This window comes from Hemicordylus capensis, chromosome 3 (genome assembly GCF_027244095.1).
Source record: "Hemicordylus capensis ecotype Gifberg chromosome 3, rHemCap1.1.pri, whole genome shotgun sequence".
NCBI lineage: Eukaryota > Metazoa > Chordata > Lepidosauria > Squamata > Cordylidae > Hemicordylus > Hemicordylus capensis.
In genome coordinates this window covers 128,773,146-128,796,451 of record NC_069659.1, presented here as the reverse complement: position 1 = coordinate 128,796,451, position 23,306 = coordinate 128,773,146, and the positions used below count along the sequence as shown (strand labels likewise).

Sequence of the window (23,306 nt, the reverse complement as noted above, 5' to 3'; positions counted from 1 at the left end):
CACATTCATTACACTAGGCCATAAATATACCACAGAGGTGTGCTCTATAAAGCCACTACCACCATCACCACGTGGGAATCATTGTAGCAGTCACTTGTTTTTGAGCAATATGGCTTGCAGAAGTAAAAACCTTTACATCTAGAAAATGTATTTATTGTAACTATAGATGGATCTATGAATGAATTGCCAATATCACATTTTGGGCTCCCATAGCCCCTTTCCTTAAATAGCAGGTTATTTCAGGAGTATTTCAGGTTATTTTAGAGGGTCAGTTCCCTGACAGGCTAGAATGCTGGAGACTTTGGGTGTTTTTGTCTTTATAAATATACGTACAGGCACAGCCTGGTGAGCAGGTAGGCAGTACTTGTCTTTCAAAGCAGCATCAGTTTCCCACAAAGCAACCACAGAACCTTGGAGCCCCCTCGCCATCCCAAAATGTCCTCTAAAGCTTCCTCTTGCTCAGCCAGATTTTCTGCCTCTTTTGTCAGTTTTGATTGTCTCATTCCCTATTCAAGTAAGTGGAGTGTGTTTTATAGCCACTGGTCATCACAAGCCATTCATGCTCATTTAAGAAAGCTATCAGTATCTATTGAAAAAGCATATTTTGTTTTCTCAGTTTAAGCCTGTGGTGGTTGAAGGATGGATTTACAAAAGGACAGGCGGGGGTGGGGAGCTATTTTCAGACTTGATTTGAATAGATGGAGATATGGGTTGATTATGCTGTCATTACTCCTGACCTCTACGCATTAATTTGAAGGTCAGGCTAGAACTTGTGTGCTTATGTGTGTACTGTATATCTATGAGGCTCTCTCTATACAACTGAGAATCCTTTTCCCCCCTGGTTTCCAGTTGTATGGAGAGAATAGCATTTTAAAATATCTCTTGGTTCTATGTAAGAGTTTATTGTGTGCTTTAAGAATTTGTTCTGAGGGATGACAGTAACAGGTCTTCCTATCAGATTTATTCACAAACATTATTTTTCATCGTGCTTTTAAGTACTAAAATGAACTTTCAAACAAGAGATAGAAAAGGGATAGGAATTCAGATAATAAAGACAAATGAGTATTCCTAGCTCCTGAATCTGCTCCTGCCTTACTCCCCATAGTTAAAAAAATTCTTTGTTGGGATAAAAATTCAATTAATAATTGGGCAGAAAAGGTGGGAAGAAAGAGGATGTGTGTATCTATCTTTGCCCAGGGGGTTCCCCCCCACTTCTTCTTCCTCTGAGATGGAATCTACAGTTTATGTCCAGTGACTACACCTCGTTAATGAGATTTTAAACCCTCCAGGTAAACTTTTCCACTATCTTGTATTTGTATTGGATACCTCAACTGCAAGCTCATATTTCTCAATGAACTCTGTCCTTAAGCAATTAGATTTTCATCAGATGGAGGGCAGCAGCAGGTGCTGCATGGAACAGAATACAGAGTCAGCTCACAGTGAAGCTAGAAAATTGCAGGTTAGGCTCATCTAGGTCTGTATACCCAGCTGCATGCAGTTACCTTTTGCATCAATGCATTTCTCTGGAAAGATACATACCCAAATATTCAGTGGTCAAGGGCCAAGAAGTTAAATAGGAACATTGAGACAAAGGACACAGTTTTGACCTCAGTCAAGAGTAATAGCCTTGTCTATAGTCTACAAGCCAGGCCCAAAATTGTCATCATTGGCAGGCTAGAACTTCTTGATCCTCTGCCCTGGCACAAACAAACTTGCTGCTGCTCTTCATCCTTCACCCTCCTCTACATACACTCCATCTAGTGCCCACTACTGCTTTGAAGCTGGTACAAAGCTGTTCTAGTTGTCTATAGACTTAGAAACACTTCCCCAAAGTAGCTGATGCCTTAGGGGAGCTGACCATTTCATGTCATAGGAATTTAGGAAGCTGCCATAGACTGAGTTAGACCGTTGGTTAATCTCGCTCAGTAGCATTGTCCACCAGGGATGCACAGCTATTGGACTACAACTCCCATCATCCTCAGCCAGTGGCCAATAAGTGGAGATGATGGGAGTTGTAGTTCAACAGTTGGAGGGCCAAAATTGTTCAGCTTTAGTAGGAACATAGGAAGCTGCCTGATACCAAGTCAGGCCCTTGGTCCATCTAGCCCAGTATTGTCTACACAGACTGGCAGTGGCTTCTCCAAGGTTGCAGGCAGGAGTCTCTCTCAGCCCTGTCATGGAAATGCCAGGGAGAAAATGTACTAGGGCAGCACAACTTCATCCCTCCAGCTGTTTTTGGACTACAATTCCCATCATCTCCACCCACAATGGTCAATAGATAGGTCCACCCACAATGGTCAATAGATAGGTATGATTATAGTCCAGTCTCTACAGGAGGGCTGAAGCTGTGTAGCCCTGGCCTACAGCAACTGGTAGCAGCTCTCTAAGGTTTCAGGTAGGAGTCTTTCCCAGCCCTACCTGGAGATGCCAGGGTCAACTGGCTGGGACACAGAAACTAAAAGCAGTAGAAAAGCTGTTGGGTGCCTCATTTAAATAAACTGACATCTTATACGCTATTTTAAAATGGCCCATAAAATGAGTTCCTGTAACTAGTCATTCTCTCTGAAATGTAGCAGGTATGATGCTTTAAGGCAGTAGAATATGGGCTAATAATGTCATGCCAATTTCATTCTAATTGGGTTGGAAAGCACCAAAGAAAGTTACATGCATTAGAAAAGCAAGTAGGTCTCCACTGCAAGCAATGTAAAATGAATGATTTGTTTTCTATTTGTTTTAACACTGAATCGTCTGAGTGCTGCAAGTTTGCCGCCTATTTCCCATCCCTTGGGATGCAAACTTCGCTAAAATTACCTGCATGGCTCGTAGCAGATGGCAGCATTTCATCATTTTTTGGTAGCATGGATTCTGGCCCACTAGGCATGTTTGGGGCAGCAAATCCCACTGAGCTGAATGAGACTTGCTCCCCAGTAAACGTGTTGAGGATTGTGCACATCCACGGAGCATAGTCGGTCTCGGCACTTGCCAGTCCTCCAGAACTGAACTGTAATCTCCAAGAATTGGCATCGATCTCCGGGCGATTGCAATGACATCGTATTGTGAAAGATATTGGAAACAATTTGGGGGTGGCGGGGAATCTCCTGAAATAGAGTCAGAGTTAGCAATCCTAAATGCGACATATTTTAAACATCAGGGACTAGATCTATGTGTTCACGTGTCAACCTGAAGCGCAGACAAGTCGATAACAACGATAATGTAGGTAGAAACCCTACATTACTTAGGAGGATAATGGGGCAACCTCGTGAGAGAAGCCCGAAGCCGGCTCGTCGTACCAGCCACACACCCACCACCACCACCACAACCATCCCAGTCAGGCCCGGGGCAACTCTTCCCCCGCCCACCGCGGGAAAAGAAGGCGGAGCAAACAACCACTTGATCCCGCCCACGACAGTCGGGGCGGCATACGTCAGCCTGTTCGTTCGCTCCGCCTTTTCCGGTCAGTGCTACCGGGGATTAGGGAAGAGGTTGCGCACGCCGCTGGGGTTGGGCGCACGGCGGGCGACGGTTTTAGTCCGACTCCGAGGCAGGCAGGAAGGAGTGGCCGCTGCTCTGCTGCTGAGGGGAGCTCTCCATGGCGACGGCGCGTGCTTGGGCAGGCCCCCTCTCGCTCCCGTCCCCTCGTCCTCGGTGTCCTCCTCCTCCCTCGCCGCCGTCGTCCTCTCCCGCTGCTGCTGCCGCCACCACCATGCCGGCCGGGGCCCTTCTGCCGTTAGGCAGGATGTGAGGAAGTGTTGCCGCCGCCGTCGCCACGAGAGGTGAGGAGCTGGGCCCGTGCGGAGCGCGGCGGGGCATGTGACTCCTCTTCCCTCGCCAGTCTCCGCCCGCAGGAAGGCGAAGCCGGAACTGGCGCGGGTGGCGCTGCTGGCCCGCCTCTCTCACCTGCCTGCCGAAGCGGCGCTCGTCTCGAAGTCGCCCTGACGCAGGGTTTCCTGTCCCTAACTAGGTGGTGTCCCCCACCCCCAAGTTGTGCTCTTTGCTGTGGAGCGTGCGGCGGCGCCAGCACTGCGTTCTGTTCGGTGCTGTACCGGATGGCCAAGTGCATCGGGGACTCGAGCCCAAAGCAGGTCGGGGCGCCTCGAACGACTAAGGGGGATATTGAACATGCGAGTCTTTAAGGGGTGGCAAGAGTGTGCGTGTGTGTGTGTGTGTGCGAGCGTGCGCTGGGGCACGTAGACATGGGTGCTGTCCCTTGTGGTGTAGTCGATCTCCTTTAATGAGGGAGGGAAGGAACTTTTGCCCCCCACCTTTGCGCTCACTTGCTTTCTTACCTCGTCTCCCAGAACCTCATTGCAAATCTATGTACTTAAGGTTACTTAAGAAGCTGTGTTTTGGGACACCTTTTCTAGTTGCACTTGGAGTTAAGGCCTTTGAAGAATGTAAACAGCTTTGAGAACTTTGCTATCTAAACCACTTTGAGAACTTTTGTTGAAAAGCCGTATATAAACAGTCTTAATAGTAGAGTGGCCGGTGGGTGGATTTTTCTCACTGTTTCCCTAGATGCACACACACACAACTGGCTCAGATCCTATCTTGCTTGGTGAATGTTTTCTCCCCAATATCCTGCTCCACCCTGCTCTTTGTGGTCTGAAGGTGAGGCCAACTCAGTGTGCCATGCTAAGCCCTCGCAATATCTTTAAGGATAGGTGCAGAGCCTTCACCTCTGTTACACTTCTTGCCAGCTAGCTACCTTCTTGATAGTCTTCAACTGGTTGGTGAAGATTTTCACATTTTAAAAAGGTTTGCTAGTGATTAGATACTTATTTTGTGGTTTATATAGTTCCTAATGTACTACTGCTCATACTGTAGTCTTTGCTCCCTACTTATGTTTAGCTGCATTTGACTTTATACTTATTTTTAAAAATCTGGTTGTGTATTTAAATTGAGATTTTATTTTATTTTTTTTGTAGTGGTTTGAAAACAGTTTAGTATTTGACTATTTTTGTACTGGTTTTAGTATTGTAAACTACTTCAGGTGTCTTGGCAATGAAGTGGTTCATAAATATTGGAACTAAAAAGTAGCTGAAATGGAGCTTGTGGTTTGTCAATATCTTTAAGTGTGGAACTGTAGTGTGGCAGGTGAATGAGACTAAACAAACTGAAATGAATCTAGAAAAGATAGAGATTATGCTGATGGGTAATCCTACTGCTCCTGAGGAGGGAAGCTATGTCTGTGTTAAGGGAGTGGCATTCACCCCATCAGAGCACTTACAGAGCCCAAGCATTATCCTGGACCCTGCTTTGCTTCTGGGAATCGTATGGAGGATCTCCAATCAGTTTTGCTTAATTTGCCATACTTATTCATCTTTACTATTAGCCAGTCGCTGAGACCATCTGCAGTTCTTTATGTCCCTTCTTCTGGAAAGAAGAGCCTCAAACAGAAGACTGACATCAGCTGTCAGGAACCAGACGAACATAGGAAGCTGCCATATACTGAGTCAGACCATAGGTCCATCTCGCTCAGTATTGTCTCCACAGGCTGGCAGCAGCTTCTCCAAGGTTGCAGGCAGGAATCTCTCTCAGCCCTATTTTGGAGATGTCAGGGAAGGAACTTGGAACCTAGAAGTTCTTCCCAGAGCGGCTCCATCCCCTAAGGGGAATATCTTTCAGTGCTCACACTTCTAGTCTTTCTTTCATATGCAAACAGGGTGGACCCTGCTTAGCTAAGGGGACAGATCATGCTTGCTATCACAAGACCAGCTCTCTCTGTCTCACGAGACTGTCATAAACAAACCTCCTTAGTACATGGTGTCTTTTTAGTTGTTTACAATTCTAAGCCATATTGGGAACCAATCTTGGTTAAAAAGCAGGACACAGAGCACTTACCACTGTAATGTGCTTTACATGGGCTTCACCTTGAAGATTGCTGCTGCTGGTACCAAATGCCACAGTTTGCCTTCTGATGGGTGTGGGGAGATAAGAACATAAACAACCAATTCTACCGCATTTGTGTTGACTGACTGGGAACTTCCAGCACCAATTCAAGTGGTGCTGCCTATCTTTAAAGCCTTTTCCATCACAGCATCAACATATTTTAGACACTGCCTCTCCCCTTATGAACCTCCATGTTGATTGCAATCTGATCTCTTGCTATCCAAAGTAAAATAATTAATGTGTAGTGAAATAGTTGCTGGAGGGCCTTTGCATTGATTGTCCTGAGGTTATGGAATGGTCATTCTAATGGCCTTCCAAAAGGACTGCAATACCAACTAGTTTCAGGTGAATTTGGGAGTCTGAGTTAATTTGACAGATAAGCTCTTGATTTGATTCTTGCTGGCTACTGACTGACTTGTTTTGCTAAGTTGGTTTACAGATATGTGTAGTTCTATACTTTTAGATTATTTGTTGTAAAATTTGTTTCAAGAAGGAGGCATACAATTCTTAAATTCATCTTACGCTAGGTTGTGTCTTTGTTCAAACTATTTCACGTAGCACTTTCACCCCAGATGCCCAATCAAATTATTTTATTAGGGGGCAGTTGCTGTTAGTCATTAAAGAGGTGCTGTCCTATAACCTCTGACTTGACTCTTTCCAGTCAGCACACCTGAGATTAAACAAAACCTTTAGCACAAAAACCTGCATGCTGGTATTGTTAGCCTTGATTTCAGGACTCCTGTAGTAAAAACACACCCACACTAAAAATGAGGAACAAGCTTGCAAATCCACTCTTCCTTTATTGTTGGATAATTAAATGACATCAATATTTGTCCTATTCAGCTCCCAATAACTCTGCTGTGTACAAAGAGTTGCTTAAGATTTTGTGTCATTTTGGTTGTTGGTCTCAAAAGTTTTACTAGAACTGTAGCTCTGGATTTTTTCTAATAGTCAAACATGGCTACCTAAAATTAATTACTTAGAAAGTAAATCACTTGTTTGTTCAACTGGCCAGTGTGAGCTGACTATATACAGCAATATTCTTGCTGTTCATGGTGTTCTGTGATTTTGCTATAAAAATGATACTGGAAGCAAGTTGCAGTTCATTGTGTAGATTCTTATGATTGTAATAGTCCCAGGGTTTCTTTGTGATAGGCCTTATACAACTGTATCATGTGACACGTTCATGAAGAGTTTGCTATAATCTTGTGTATGTCCACACAGAAGTTGCTTTGTTAAGATGAAGTCAAATTGTATGCAGCTGAAGTACAATAGTTTCATAAAAATGCGAAGCTAGTGCTATTCACAGAGCTAGTGGAAATCTAAAGGGAAACTATTTTGTATTGATGACGCTGATTGTAATCTAGCAATTTCTGCATATCTTGTCCATTGCCTAAAATGTTGACTAGTTAACAGAGTCAGCTCACTATATTTAACCTGTCAAATAAAAATTGTAGCTTACTGCTTGGAAAACACAAAACATCCTCAGTGTTCAAATTTGCTTCTTACATCATTTATTTAAAGTGCTCTTCCAGTGCCCCGGGGTCTAACCTCCTCAGTGGCTGCTGATGTAAGTACCAATGTCTCTCCTCAGGGTTTGACAATTCCCTTAACCCCAGATGTTGCTGAGTAGTTGAGAGATTTCATTGTAAGGGAATGCAAGGTGTTATGCAACTTCTCCCTCCATGCCCCAGTAGTACCACAGCTGGTTCCCCTGCTGTCCCGAAAGGGCCTCCTATCAGACCCAGACATACTGCTGGGCGAATGTCTTTCTCCTCTACTGACTTCAGCCCCAGGAGGGAGGCCATTCCACTTTCAGAACAGGGCCTTCTTGTACCATTCAGGAGAAGGGACACTAGACGCAAAAGGAGGGTGCACCATGCATCTTCTGAGGAACAGCCATCTCTACCTAAGTGCCTAGATATGCAACCAGCAGTCCCTCTTCCTCCTGCGATACCCCAGGTGTTGCCTCAGCCTATCCCTGTGTTGCCTCCTGCTATACCGGTGTTGTCCCCACCTGTTTCTGTGGTGATTCCAACTGCTTCGGTTGCACCTTGGTCTTTCCGCATGTTATCCCCCTGCTCCTGTATTGCTCCCACCACTGCCAGTTCTACCACATCCATCTGGGAACCTGATCTTGCCAAGGTCAGATTCTGAATACTCTCTCTGACCCTCTTTTCCTGCAAGTGCTGATATGGAGGGAGGAAAGTTGTCTGAGGAAGAAGTCACACAAGTACCCATCTCCTCATGTCTGTTCTTGTCCATAGATTTTGAAGTCCTTCTTGCTAAGGCTAAGAGGACTATTCATGATGTTACTCCTATTGTGGAATCTTAGCCCTCAACAGACTTGGACCAAAGTGTCTTCCCTTCCTCCTCCACCCCTTTTGCCACAGTCCCTTCCCCCCATGTTTTGTAAGGTCATGCTAGCAAATGGGAAAGGCCCGTCTCCTCTGAGCCAGTGGGGGTCTGCCCCAAGAAACATTACTCTCTTCCACAAGACGTTAAGTCACTTCTGACGGCTCCTTACATTTACACTCCTGTGGCTCACCTCGTATCTGGCTGTATTCTGCATCCTGAGTGACTTATTTTTGAGCAACTGAAAAAATACCTGAAGATAAAATTGCGATCTACTCCTCCCTGGAACTCCCCCTCCGAAGGGACCTCCTCTCACAATGTCCCCTTCTTCACTCAGACCCCGAGGTTCCAACTCTGTGCCTGAAGGTTGAGCACACAAGGTTAAATGCTCAGAACTATGTGCCCCCCTCCAGGATACTATTCTAGCCTCCACCCAGCCACCAATTACATTTACTAGGACAAATGGGCAGCCTTCTCTTGATGGGCATGTAGAAAACACACTGACCCTATCTCGGTGGGAGTTCTCGAGGTCCTGGTTTTCCTCCAGTCTGGGCTTGAGTTGTATTTCTTCCCTAGCACTCTGAAATGCCAGATCTCCACCCTGGTGTTAGTTCTGGACTTGTTCTCTCCTGGGTTGGCCACACTTCACCCACATATTACAAGATTCCTCAAGGGGCCATCCAATCTGCCCTCCACTCTGTTCACAGGTTCCCATCGTGCAGCCTGAACAAGGTCCTGAATACACTCACCCAACCACCCTTGTCCTCTGCCTCCCTCAAAGACTATCCTACAAGGTCCTGTTACTGGTAGCTGTCACATCAGCTCGTAGAGTATCTGAACTGGGGTGCTCTCTCAGTTAGGAAAGAGTTCTGCATCTTCCAACTAGACTCCGTAGTCCTGAAGCTTGACCCCATTTCTGAAGTAACTCTTCTTTTCATTGCTCCCAGGACGTAGTACTACCCTCCTGTCTGTCACCATCCCTTCTAGGGAGATAGCGTGGCACACCTTTGAAATCTGCAGGGCTCTGCTCATCTATATTTGTCATACCAGAGAATTCTGCAAATCTGACTCTCTTCATTTCGTTACAATCCTCTTCACTAGGCTCCAAGGTCTCCAAGGGTACTCTAGATGGATCAGGCCTTGCATCCTCCTGACCTATGAAAACCTTAATTTACCATTCCCTACCGGAATTACGGCACATTCTACTCGCAGTGCAACCTCCGTGGCAGCCTTGTTAGCATACACCCCTCTGATAGATATCTGTAAAGCAGCTACATGATTGCCTGTTACTTTCTTCATTCAGCATTACAAAAAAGCTGCCTCCTCTCACCCCAAGCGGCCTTTGGCTGTCAGGTCATACAACAGGTAGTCTAGAGCATACATCCTTCCTTTCCCCTTTCTCAGACCACTTGGGCATGTTGTATTCTGATGAGCTCCAGCATAGGGGGGGGAAAGAACATTAGACTTACTGTGAAGTGTTCTTTTTCCCTGTTACTGGAGCTCATTGGGCCCACCCGCAGATGTATATATGGTTTTTCTGGTTTGGGAAGTCTACCAGATTTTGGGTGGAAACAGGTCTCAGGATACTATAGTGTTAGTATATACCTCTACGTTCGCTTGTCTGTATTGTTCTAGTTGTTAACATGTTGCCTTCCTAGTCTTTCTCTCTTTCTGCATATGCCACAGTCTACGCTACAGTCCCAGAAGTGGGGCTATGTGGCAACAGGAAACTAGTATCACATGATCTGGCCCTGTCTCAAGCATGCTCAGTCCACAACCCATTCTGATGGGCACCAGTCACAGGAGGAGGAGAACCCTTCACAGTAAGTCCTGTGTTACTTTCTGTACTACTGAAGGGAATTCCAAAGAAGCAGAATTAAGGATAGACGGCATGGTTTGCATTAAAAAGTGCTTATTGTGAATACATTTGGCATGTTTAGATGCTTAACTGAATAGGTAGGCTAATAGAAATTATTGTATTTATAAGTTGTAAAATACCTCTTTAGTTAATCTACCTAGAAGTTGCGGTGGTGTCATGTACCCAGAATGTTGGGGGCAATATGCTAAATCATTGTAAACCGCTTAGAGAGCTTCGGCTATAAAGCGGTATATAAATGTAAGTGCTATTGCTATTGCTATGTGTCTGCAGCACTCTTTCCAGGAGGGGCAACAGCTGGAACCTTATACCCATTTATCTAGGAGTAAGCCCCATTGAATTCATTGGGGCTGACTCAGTTGGAGGGGCGGCAACTGCCTCCTCTTGCCTCTCCCTCCGGACACCTATGGGTGGTGTGTGTGTATAATACATAGAAAATCATTTCTGCTAGTGAAGGCAAACAAGGTCTTGTTTAGAGGAAACACAGAACTAAAAAGCACATAGTAATACCATCATATCATCCAATGACTGAAAATGTTGCTCCTTCCCTAAACATGAACCAGCTTGTCCTTCATGAGGTATGTATTACTGTAGTCGATCAGTGATTCCCAGCAGGTTAAACAGGATGGGGTCAGTTGAGGTGGTAAGAAGCAAAGTAGATCAAGTAGGGTGCAACAGCAACTTTGGAATTGACAGTGAAGCCAATAGAGGAGTTGAGGATTTCTGAAATCCTCAGCTTTATGGAAAGGCTAAAAGGTCATATCTACTCATGAGTTATAACGTGATTTTTGAGTATGTGGATCTCTGCTATTGGTCATTAAACCACTAGATTTTTCAGGGGAAGAGAAGGCTTCTAGGGAGAAGTGGTGTGTTTCTTGCAAAGAAAAGTGTTCTTTACTGTTAAAGTGCTAACATTCTGCCTTTTATGATGTATGTGTAGTGAGAACATTTAGGGATCTGGTATTCTTAACATTACCTTCATAGGGATTTTGTACAACCACATTGGTGGTTTAGTACTGGGAACATTTATGTTCAAAATATCATGAATGATACAGTAGTTTGTGATGAATGCCGTGGCAACTGAATGGTAGCTTCTAATATAAAATTTGGAATTTGGTTTGAAATACTTTTTTTACTTAAGTTTTGCTTGAAAACTGTGATGTATCTAAAGATACTATTTTTTAACTAGAGGTTAGAAATCATGTTTTGTCTCTTCACATAACCTATTAGAGTGCAAACTTATAAATTAATAGAGAACAAACTTGATTTTGTTGGCTAAAAGTAGTGAACTACAAGAATACTAAATTACTTACAAGTAGTTCATTTGAAACTAATGGAACAGCTTAGTTATGTCCCATTGAATTAATGGGACAAGGTATTATAAATAATACAGGTGGACCTCATTATCCGCAGGGAGGTTCTGTTCTTGGCTGAAGCCACGGATAGAAAAACCGCTGATAATGAGGCATTGGGAATTGGGGGATTAGGTTCTTGGAGGCTAAAAACTGAAGAAATAAGAGAAGGAAACTGCTTTACTGTGCTCTGGGTCTCCAGTTGTCCAGCAATGCCCCCAGCCGCAATTCCACCATCTTTCTGCGGAAATTGCAGGACACCCCCTGCCCCCGGGCCACGTAATGGCTCTGTGATGCAAAATGGTGGCCAGAAATGACCTTGGAGGCCATTTCCGGGAACTGCAGACATGCTTGTTTTAACTCTCTTATTTACAGTGTATAGTGAAGTCAGGTGTCAACTGCCCAACCATGGATACGTGAAACTGCGGATGTTGGGACCACAAGTACAATGTCCACCTGTATTAGGCTTCTTGCTTATATAATATTAAGTTATACATAGTTCTGTGTATATATCCTGAAACTTCTTACAAATATTTGTCACATTTTAAGTCACATTATCACTCAACAGTGATACAGTTGTGTTAATAACACTTCAGTATTTTACTTTAAAGTTATAAAATATGTTAAAATGCAAATATCATAATGAGATAATGTGCCAAAGAGAATTATGGTCACTAAAGTGTCCAAGACCTTTACAGAATTATCAAATGCACAAGAATGAAACGTATCACAAGAATGTGATGAGAGCATGCCATTATTGCAAAAGTTTAGGGCTAAAGAGGCATTTAGTCTTATACACACTGATTGAAGAAAAATACTTTCTATTTTGTATTTTAGAAATCATAGCTGCCAAATAATGCTTGGCTCCTTTAGACAAAATGGCTGGCCTTATAAAATCTGATGGTCTCTAGGTTTTTTTTAAAAGGTTACATTGCAGTGCACAAATTTTATACAAGCCACAGTAGTACACCGTGTCACTAACTCATGGAGTGTTTTGAGTAATAGAATGGGGCAAATGGAAGCTTAACAAGTTAGCATAACTATGGTGCTCTGAAATGCCTATGCCAGGGGTTCTCCAACTTGGGTCCCCAGATGTTTTGGGCTTACAATTCCCATCATCCCCAACTGTCATGGTCTACAATAATTGTAGTTGGGGATGATGGGAAGTGTAGTCAAACACTTGGGGATCCAAGTTTGAGAACCCCTGGCATAAGCATTAACGGCCTATGTAGATTAGCATCAGTTCGGGGGAGGTAGTAAAGACTGACTACAATCATGATGATTTTATACAGCGTTTCAGGAAGAAAAAACTTAAGCATTTGATATAGACTTGTTAAAAACTACCCACATGTCACAATCTAAAAACAAATTAGGGAAAGGGTATATGACACACAATTTCTAATTAGCACAGTTTAGGTTGACGACCTTTCTTTTTCCGTGTAGCTCATTTGATTAGTGAAATGGAAGACAAATGGCTTCAAGAGATCTCTATAAAATGTCGCCAAGGTAAGGGAGTATCTTATATTTTGTAAAGATCATACATCAAACTGGATAAGCGGAGATACAATTCACTCTTGGTCTGATATCTGGGTAATGTCGACCTTTTAGTGCTTGTGTTTATAGAATTTTATGCCCATAAACTTTAAAATAAAAGTTTTAAAGGTAGTTACAGTACAAAGACAAATGGTTCTGAGCAGTACAGTGGGTAGTTTAAAACAAAGTACTTTGCAATCTACTTGGAAACGTGCAAAACCTAGCCCGAGAATGTCACCTAATCGTGTCTAAATCAGACAGGGCCAAACCCAATATGACAGTAATCATATTTTACAATGCATCAGCATTGGCCTAATGTGTTTTTTCAATTGTAAATAGCCTGCAGTGGATGGCTGATGCAGATTGGGACCATAGTGGGGAAAGGAGGGCATGAAGCCTATCTCTATAAGTGATGTGCACAGACTGGTCTGGAGGCCATTCTACAGGTCTGTTCTGTTCTTGGGGCGGTTCGAGGTTCATACACCAGGGTGGGGGTTCCTTTAAGGGTGGGGGGAGAGTGTACTTACCCCTCCTACCACTTTCCCCCCGCTGGTGCTCATTTTTTTAGGAAGCATTTGGGGCAGCAAGATACCTCCCCGCTGCCCCTTCCCCCTCTTGGCTGCAAAAGGCTTCAGAAAGCCTTTTGCGCACATCGCAGAGACGCGGCACTGCGCAAAAGGCTTTCTGAAGCCTTTTGCAGCTGAGAGGGGGAAGGGGTGGCGGGGAGGTATCTTGCCGCCCCAAATGCTTCCTAAAAAGCACACGCTGGCAGGGGAAAAGCGGCAGGAGGGGTAAGTACACACTCCCCTGCCCTTAAAGGGGCCCCCACCTCGGTGCCAGACCACTGCTCCGTGGCTCCATGCACATCCATACCTATCTCTCACTGTAGTCCCAATTTGGAGCAAGACTCCCATGCATGCTACTTGTTCTGGGTGGTGGGGCGGGGGCACCACACCACACCTATCCATAGGACTGAGAGTTTTGACAAGGAGGTTGATCTCTTGGGTTGCAATCCTATGCATGTTTTTTTCAGTTCCATTGAGATATATAGGTTGTCTTGTAGTCTCAGAGTTGCAGCTAAAACAGATCAGAAGCTGCATGTGATACAATGGTTGCTGGTCTGCCAGTTCAGAATGCAGGTGGATGACTGAATTTCTCTCCTTTGCTGACGCCCCCCCCCCCCCCAACTCTTTAGGCTCATACACAGCATGCTGGGGAAACAATCGAGCTAGAAACGTTTCCTTTACATGTCACATTTTGTATATGCAGTGAGGGCTTTATGTGGGGAAGCATTCAGTTCTCCATTTGCAGTCTGAAATGATGCAGCATATATTGTCACTACTTGCAGCATTGGAAAAATTATAGGGATTTTGCTTGCATGCAAATGGATGGACGTTTTACCTTAGTGAATTCTATTTTACTTGCACAGTATGCCTCTTTTAAGCTGTAATGCTCCTTTAAGTGGTTCACAACCATCCAATTGATAAGCGAATCTTACTGCACTTGCAATGATTCAGAATATCAAGTGCTGTCTGGTATCATGTGATTCCTTGTTCTGCTTATCTAAAAGGAGATGGTGGCAAAGACTTATAGGAGGAGAAGGTATCTTCTTCAGAGTCCCCCTGCCTGGTCCAGTAGGTGTTCTTACTGCTATTGCTGCTGCTGCTACTCTGAGCAGATGCTACTACTAGTAACCTATTTATTATTATATATTTTTTAATTGCCTAGCCATAGAACTCAGGGGCAAAAAATTAAGAATGATTGTAAAGCTATGGCCAAGAGTGTAAAGGTAGTAGGGAAGTATCATGCTCTACTCCTTATGTCCACTTCATTGTAGCTTTATTTTTATGGGCTATGCAGCTACATCATCAGTCTGTACTTGGAAAGCAGCTCTGGCTGGTGATTTGGGGGGCTCTCAGGAAAATGTCCCTGGATTTTTTCTGACACCTTAGTTTGGCCTGATGAGGGGAGAGGCGGGGGGCGGGGGGGAAGGCCTGCAAGCATTTAGTATATTCTCTCACTTATATCTTAGTTTCATTTCAAAAGGAATATCTCTTGATACAGCAGGGAACAACATGAATGACCATGTGAAGGTTGCTTGTGTTTGCTGCTGGGTAGCAGGGGTCTAGCAGCTGACCTTAAGCAAGATGGTTGGATACTGAAGAAATTTTGTTTTGTTTTTTACAGAAAGTTCCCAGGGGGTTGCACATTGTTATGGGCCTCTTTTGCCCAGAACCAGATTTAATTGCTTCCTTTTTCCTAAGTACTGTTAGCTTTCTCATTCATGTCATCCTTGAAAAGTTTGCACAGTGATACCCTGCATATTCTGTGTCTGTATTGCAGTTTCAAAGGAGTGGAATTGAATCTGTTAATTGCTTATGGCTGTTTCCAGCATTTTAACCTTAAGAATAGGCATATGCCTCTCAGCAGCAATTATTTTGGCCCTGAGTGTGTCTTGGATTCTTCTGGAGTCAATTTGTCCAGATTCATACTCATTTCATCAGAGGGGAAAGGTGTGTGTGTGTGTGTGTGTGTGTGTTTAGCTGCAGCTTCCTGTCCCAACCAACTGGAATGGGGAAACTCTTGGGGCCATATTTATGCATACAGAAGTCTGGATTGTGTCTTTGTGATAAGCACTATTGTAACAATGCATATTTTTGTTTAGGTTTCAGTTTGGCATCACCTTGTCTCCAGTACCACCAGAAGCTCTGTTCCTTGATCAATGTGACTGTTTGGAATGCTTCAGCAACTGACGAAATGACCCAGAGTAGTGGAAAATATGATTTCTACATTGGTCTGGCATTGGCAATGAGCTCCAGCCTTTTCATTGGTGGGAGTTTCATCCTGAAGAAGAAAGGCCTCCTTCGGTTGGCCAGGAATGGCTCTATGAGAGCAGGTACAGGTCCTTTCTTCTGCTTGGTTTGAGCAAACCAAGTTCACAGCACACCAGTTCTGTGTTTGGGTTTTTTCAGTGGCCACATTGCACAATTGCAGGAGCAGTATGCTTGGCAGATTCTCAGATTGACTTCCAAATTAAATACAGGAGAACTTCATTATTTGCAGCTCAGTGTATCAGTGGGGTGTCTGATAGACACCAGCTTCCAGTATCCATGAATATGAAAGGGTTAAACCCCATGTATCTGCAGTTCCTAGAGGGCCGGAAGTGACTACAGCAGTCACTTCCACCCGCCATTTTGTCTAAAGGAGCCATTTTGTAGCTCACTTCTTGGTGGGGAGGGGATCATATTTTTTCTTCAATATTTTGTGGTTTTGGGGGAGGCATTTAGTCCTTTAGGGGGAATTCCTGGGCTCATGGGGGAATTCCTGGACATATCCAGACCTCACAGAGCACACTACAGTAGGTTTTTTGGCCGTTTCCCTTCAGCCTGGAACCTAACGCCTCTTTTCCCATAGCCATAATGCCTTGTTACTCGCACTTGTAATGTATCGAAGGTACTGATGCATTTATGTTATCTTTTAAAAATATATACATGTAGGTCAAGGTGGCCATGCATACCTTAAGGAGTGGCTATGGTGGGCTGGACTTCTGTCAAGTAAGTTACTGGAGGTTATGGTATCTGAGAATCAAATGTAACAATACTCTGAATTCCAAGGAGAAAGTGTATTTATTGTGAAGGAAGTTGAATATCTGATATGGAAAGAGAGTGAGAAGGGCAACCCCTATACAGGGCCTAGGACACATTGGGCTTTATGCTGGAGAAGGCTCTGTGCTGGATGGGAAGGCGTGGCATTCCAGGTGAAATAGCACTTTCTGATCCCTTCCCCCAGGTATGCTAGTAAACCTTCAATTTCATTCAGATTGGAGAGGGGAAATAATCGTAGCCAGCTATATGCCAACAAGCCAGGGGTTTCAGTTGTATGAGGATGAGGTGGGGGTGTGATTTTCAGCTCTTCCCCACCCCTTCCCACCACAGCTGCCTATTATCTTTGAGAGCTTCTTGTTAGATTTCCTTGTTGTGAAATCTACAATTGTATGTATGTTTTAGTTTTATCTATAGGGTCAGTTTGAGTTCTGTTCTAAGACATGCCCTTTTACTTCTTCATTTGTAGTGGGAGCTGGTGAAGTTGCTAACTTTGCTGCCTATGCATTTGCACCAGCTACCTTGGTGACTCCTTTAGGAGCTCTCAGTGTTCTTGTAAGGTAAGAAATGTGGCACCTTTTCAGCGAAGCAGAACTACTTTGCAGTGTTTGCAGCAATCCTTCCTTGTCATGTATCTCAAATCATCCAAAGGAGGATTGTGTCATAAACTTAACAGTTGTGGTATTTGTTAAAAAAAACACTGCAATGCTTTTCCATATGCTCAAATTGTATTTTATGCTGGCTGTACTATAATCTTAACCTTGCATTTGTCTTGTTTCCATTGATAAATCAATGCTTTCATAAACTTTCTGCTGTTACCAAGATATTCTCCCAGAGTGGTTGAACTCAGTGGAGAACCTGTTTGTGTATGGGTGGCTAGAACGATTTGTCCCAAAGTGTAGTACTCTTACACTAATTAATGTTGAATTTGTTAAATCATATTGATGGAGGTATATTTTAGGTTGCATTAATGGTGTTGACTTCATAATTGATACAGTGATTGGACTTTATATGTACAGTATATCTATGTTTTATATAAACTAATTAGTTGCACTCTCCCTTTTGGAGTGATTTGAAGTTAAGCAAATCCAAAACATTCAAAATTAACTTGCCTAACTTTTATTGACAATGTTTAATATCCTGCCCTTCAGTGTAAATGTTTCCAGGGCAGCTTACAGGATAAACCACATAACAGCAGCATCAAAACTGCTGTTTTATCAGAAATTAAGTCTTGAGAAAAGAGAACAGTCTTTGCCTAGCACTGGAGTGAGTGCCAGGTGAGTCATCTCAAGAAGAATCTTCATAAGCAGATGCCACAATCAGCAAGGCCCATCACTAGCTGGGTCTCTTGATGGCACTTGGCAAGCCCTTAAAAGTGATCCTAGTATGTAGGCAGACTTGTTTATACACAGCCTTCTGACCCTGTCAGGTTTCCAATGTAGCTTATAAGCCAAAAGCAAACAACCCAAACTGCAATGGGGTGGCTCAGATTTGCAACAAAAACTAAGGTACGCAGTTGTTAGTACCGTATTGTGACATTCATGATTATTAAGAGCAGTGTTTGACTTGTGATCTGTATTTGTATGTTTCAGTGCCATTCTCTCATCATACTTTTTAAATGAAAAACTTAATCTACATGGGAAAGTTGGGTGTCTGCTAAGTATACTGGGCTCAACTGTGATGGTCATTCATGCTCCCCAAGAAGAGGAGATAGAAACCTTGAATGAAATATCCCGCAAGCTAGGTGATCCAGGTGAGTGAAAGTGATGAGCTGCTTATTGAAGTAAATAGCAGCACAAAACAAAAGGAGATGTATTCTATGTATTACTTACAGTTATGATGCATTTGCTTCTTAAAAGAAGTGGAAAAGGCTTTAAAAACTGTATGTGGATGGAGAGCTTTATGTGTTCGAGTATAAACAAAGTACTTGTCTTCCCTGCCACAGCTTGCTGAGAGAAGGGCTTTGAGTTATCACCATAGAAATAGAAAGTATTGATGCCGAAGAACTGAGCATGAGACCCAACTCTAGCCACAGTAGTAGAATGTATTGTCACTAGGCTGATTTTTTAAAAGATTTTATTCAAATGTCAGTCCTAAGCAGTAGCTATCAATGGTAGAGATGACCTTGAATACTTGGGGCTTCATATTTGAGCTTGAAACTTAACTAGATTCAGCAGTATTTAGTGTACTCTTTGCTGTGGTTGAAATCATGGCATTAGATAGTGAACGGTTTTGTGTCTGTTTTCAACAGGCAAAGGGATATAAATTAAAATTAAAAACAAACTTCATGATTGCTCTTGAGCAGAAGCATTGATAAAGGCTAGTCTGAGCTGAGTTCAGATAGGTTGTGCAGACCTAACATTGCAGTTTTGCAACACTTAAAAATGTACTTTATTTCTCTGTATAAGCTGGCTGTAGCTGATGTGGTTTCTTCTAATGTTGCAGGTTTTGTGGTCTTTGCAACGCTGGTGGTTATTGTGTCCTTGATACTGATATTTGTGGTGGGACCACGGCACGGCCAAACCAACATTCTCGTATACATAACAATCTGCTCAGTCATTGGAGCGCTGTCTGTTTCCTGTGTAAAAGGCTTGGGCATTGCTATAAAGGAACTCTTTGCTGGAAAACCTGTGCTAAAACACCCCTTGGCCTGGATTCTGCTGCTAAGCCTTATTGTCTGCGTTAGTACACAGATCAACTATTTGAATCGGGCCCTGGATATATTCAACACTTCAATAGTGACACCAGTATATTATGTATTCTTCACAACATCTGTTTTAACTTGTTCTGCTATCCTTTTCAAGGAGTGGCAACACATGGCAGCTGATGACGTTATTGGCACACTTAGTGGCTTTCTCACTATAATAGTGGGGATCTTTTTGTTGCATGCCTTTAAGGATGTCAACTTCACCCTAGCAAATTTGCCAGTCTCTTTTCACAAAGATGACCGAGGAATGAATGGCTCTCTGACAAATGCATATGCCCACTTTAATGATGAAGAAAGTGTAACCCGTGTAAGTGATCTGCAGTCCACTGAGGGCATGTCCTCTAGGAGAAATGGAAACCTGACTGCACCTTAAAAATACATTAAGAGCAATTCTGTAACTGTGTTTTGTTGTGAAATTTCCATTTTAAGCACTTGTCAGAAAAAGCAGGTGTAATTAAACAGTTTGTAGACAATCATTCATTTTTAGTTTTACTAGCTTGGATCAAGAAGAGTGGTGGATTTTTTTGCCTTATTTCCCCCCCCCCCATTTATAAAAAAATTACTAAGGGACCTCAAAACATGTTTTGCTTGCATATGAACATGTAAATATTACGTTTTGGTTTAAGACATATTGCACTAATGACTATTTTAATGAATAAAATGCTTTATTTCTGAATTGGTGAAATTGACTGAAACAAACAGGCATCTTTCATGCCGCCTCTGAATGATGGAGATGGTATTTTCAACACATGGAATAGCTGTTAACTGGTACGTCTTTAAGTCTTTGGCTGAATATGAAGTATAATACGCATGGGGACATAGCTCAGTGATAGAGCTGTCTGCTTTGAATGTAGAAGGTCTCAAGTTCACTCCTTGGCATCTCGAAGTAGGACTGGGAGAGACGCATGCCTGAAACCTTGGAGAGCTGCTGCCAGTTAGTGGTGTGCACGGAACCGCAGAGGTATGGTTGGACGCTGGGGGTGTGTTTGGTTCTTTAAGGGTGGGGGTGCACTTACTCTCCTGCCACTCCCCCCCAGAGGACACTCCGTTTTTAGTGAAAGCCATGGGGCAGCAGCATATCTCCCTACTGCCCCTTCCCCCATTCTTGGCTGGAAGTTGTGCATGTGCCTGTTCCTCTTGCATGCGCACCATGCATGTGTGGTGGGTGCACGTGCAGGCGATACTTCCGGCCAAGAATGGGGGAAGGGGCAGCCCCATGGCTTTCACTAAAAACGGAACAACAGTGGGAGGGCTAAGTGCATACCTCGCCCTTAGAGAGCAACCCCCCCCCCCAGTGTTGAACCTTCGAGCCAGCGCCGGCATCAAACCAGTTTGGAGGCCTCTAGAATGGCCTCCATGCCGGTTTGTGCACATCCCTACTGCCAGTCAGTATAGACAGTACTGAGCTAGATGGGCTAGTGATTGGTATAAAGCAGCTGCCTATGTTTCTGTGTACTACTTGGGTGAGGTAAATACTTAATTCCTGCGGGTTCTTTGTCTTACCTGCAAGTCTCATTTTACAGAGATTTTTGCCCATAGCAGGTGGTACTTTTATATGCTGCACTATAATGCAACATATGTATCTTCATACACTAGTAGCAGCTAGTCCAGGAGTGTTCAACCTTAGGTCCTCAGATGTTGAACTACAACTTTCAACACTCCCAACCCCAAAGGGGCTGGGGATGATACTGCAGGGTTGCACAACTTCAGCCCTCCAGTTGTTGAACTACAGCTCCTATCATCCCTCACTATTGGCAACTGTGGCTGAGTATAATAGAAGTTGTAGTCCAAAAACAGCTGGAGGACTAAAGTTGTGCAGCCCTGTTGTGCATGATTATTGTAAGGCAGAATTGGATGAAACTTTCAGGGGTGGTAGACCATGGCTTGGGCTTCATACCACCACAATTTCATGTGGTGGTGCCTGAGTTTGAGAAGCAGGTGTACCCCTGCTTTCCATTTCCCCTGCTAACTGGGCAAAGAGGCACATTTTACGGTGGTGATACTCTTTGAGCAGGGGGAGATTAACTGGCCCTATCCACCCCCAGCACAGTACCTCCAGTGACTGTTGCTGATGTCTATCTTATGTTTCTTTTTAGATCGTGAGCCATTTGGGGACAGGGATCCATCTTATTTATTTATTATTTCTCTGTGTAAACTGCCCTGAGCCATTTTTGTAAGGGTGGTATAGAAATCAAATTATTAATAATAATTTCTACATTGTTTAGATGCTTGGGGGTACTAGTAGCCCCTTTTCAGAGCTGGCCTTTTAGGGTTTCCATGAAGGAGGAGCACCCCTTCCCCTTTCACAGCTCTGCTTGAATACTTTCCTTCGGAGAGGAATTTGTATTGCACTCCTGTCCTGGTGGTGGCAGCAAAGCCGCTGTAGTAGCATACTTGAGGGCCTGTGCTGAATGCAGAAGAGGGTGTGTGTTGTTGCTCCTTTTATGGGGGGTGGAAGAAGCAGGCAGGCAAATTCTCTAGCACAGGGGTTCCCAACCTGTGTACTGCAGCAGATGTTGCTGAACTACAACTCCCATCTCCAGCTACAATCAACTGTGGCTAGGGAAGATGGGAGTTGTAGTTCAGCAACATCTGCTGCAGTAGCACAGGTTGGGAACCCCTCCTCTAGTAGAGTTGAGCCAGGATGTGCAAAACAGCTCAGTTTCTTAGCAAGGCCAGAGTTAAAAGAAACTAAACTAATGCAGAGACAGACAGAAATGTGTAGTGATTTTTGATGAAGCAAGAGGCAGGCAGGTAAAGCATGGGCAGTGATGGAAATGTGCAGTGGTGAGTCTGCACTAAGGTGGATGAAAGCTGAGCTAGTGTGCACAAGCAACTGTTCCTTCGCACAGTCAGAGTTAAGAGGCTAAACTGCACTAACAAGCTTGGCAGTCAAGTCAGTGGAAGAGCAGGTGGAGTGGAGCTGAGCTCCTGTGCAGTAGTAGCCAAATCCCACTAGCCGTGTTGGAGGCGAGACTGAGCTGAACTAATCTAGAGGCTGGCAGTGCATCGTGGTGGAGCGTGACGCTGGATTCATCGAAGCAGTAAACCTATGACTTGGAATGTGTGCAACCTCCCATCCCAGGTAGACAGCCTTGACATGGCTACAGATAGGAGTGGCACTTAACAAATGTTTGTGATAAAGCAGATGGGAGATGGCAGTGTGGAGAAGCAGCTGTCCCCTACTGGGGTCAGAGGTGAGAGACTAACCATTAACACAGAGGTAAACCTATGTTGAAAAACAAGAGAAAATGTGGAGGGGGAAAATAGTGCTTGGTACAGCAGCCAAAGAGTGGTGTGAGGGAGGCATTCAATGTCCTAGCAGTGAAAGGTTTATAGCTGCCCTTTAGCACAAGTTCAAAGCAGGTTCAGTAGAACATTAGATATCACCTCTCATGCTAAACACCCATTTACTGTACTTGGAATGCTGTTTGCTGGGTAAGAGACGCTGGGCACAGAGCCTCAGGCAACTGTGCCAAGCCTTGCACAACTGATTGCAGGCTGACGAGTAAACCCTCGTTCTTTTAACACAGACTGCAGTGTGGTGTTATGTGACCCTCTCTCTGGTTGTGTGTGTAACTTCTGCCTGAAGGAAGGCCCACCCCTTCTGTGTCCCAATAGTGTTACTGTGAGGGACAGGAATGTGCATTGTACTGCAACTCCACCAGATGCCCAAGCTATCGTGCACAGCAGTCTGTGGCACTACCTTCTTCCACCTTCTCCCTCCCTCCCTACCTGCTATACAGAGGGCACCATAGTCCTCTCAAGGTAATACATGAGGGAACTACACTATTGGGTGCCTAACCACCAACCTACCTACCAGGGCAGAGGGCTGGTTCTCCAAAGCCCGCAAGTATCAGAGTGTGCCGTAGAGGAGGTAAATTAAGCAACAGCCCTCCGTTGCTTGTGTTGCACTTTCGCACACAGATTGATATCTGTAGCACTCCAGGCAGCAGCTAAAGAAATGAAAGATGCTTCATAGAACAGACTAT

At 44.0% G+C, this 23,306-nt stretch overlaps 1 protein-coding gene across 4 annotated transcripts; it reads left to right on the top strand.

The window, feature by feature from the left end:
• The first annotated feature begins 3,633 nt into the window (after positions 1–3,633).
• NIPA2 (NIPA magnesium transporter 2) lies at positions 3,634–19,990 on the top strand. 4 transcript variants are annotated; one of them, XM_053306505.1, is made up of 7 exons: positions 3,634–3,773; positions 12,916–12,978; positions 15,671–15,901; positions 16,503–16,559; positions 17,077–17,167; positions 18,200–18,360; positions 19,053–19,990. In XM_053306505.1, the coding sequence occupies exons 2-7, from the start codon at positions 12,933–12,935 to the stop codon at positions 19,685–19,687; spliced, it is 1,221 nt and encodes a 406-aa protein (XP_053162480.1). In that variant the 5' UTR covers positions 3,634–3,773; positions 12,916–12,932; the 3' UTR covers positions 19,688–19,990. The 4 variants fall into 4 exon arrangements, with proteins under 4 accessions (XP_053162480.1, XP_053162481.1, XP_053162482.1 ...); XM_053306506.1 differs by lacking the exon at positions 16,503–16,559; XM_053306507.1 differs by lacking the exon at positions 12,916–12,978 and having other exon boundaries at positions 3,637–3,773.
• The last annotated feature ends 3,316 nt before the right edge of the window (positions 19,991–23,306 follow it).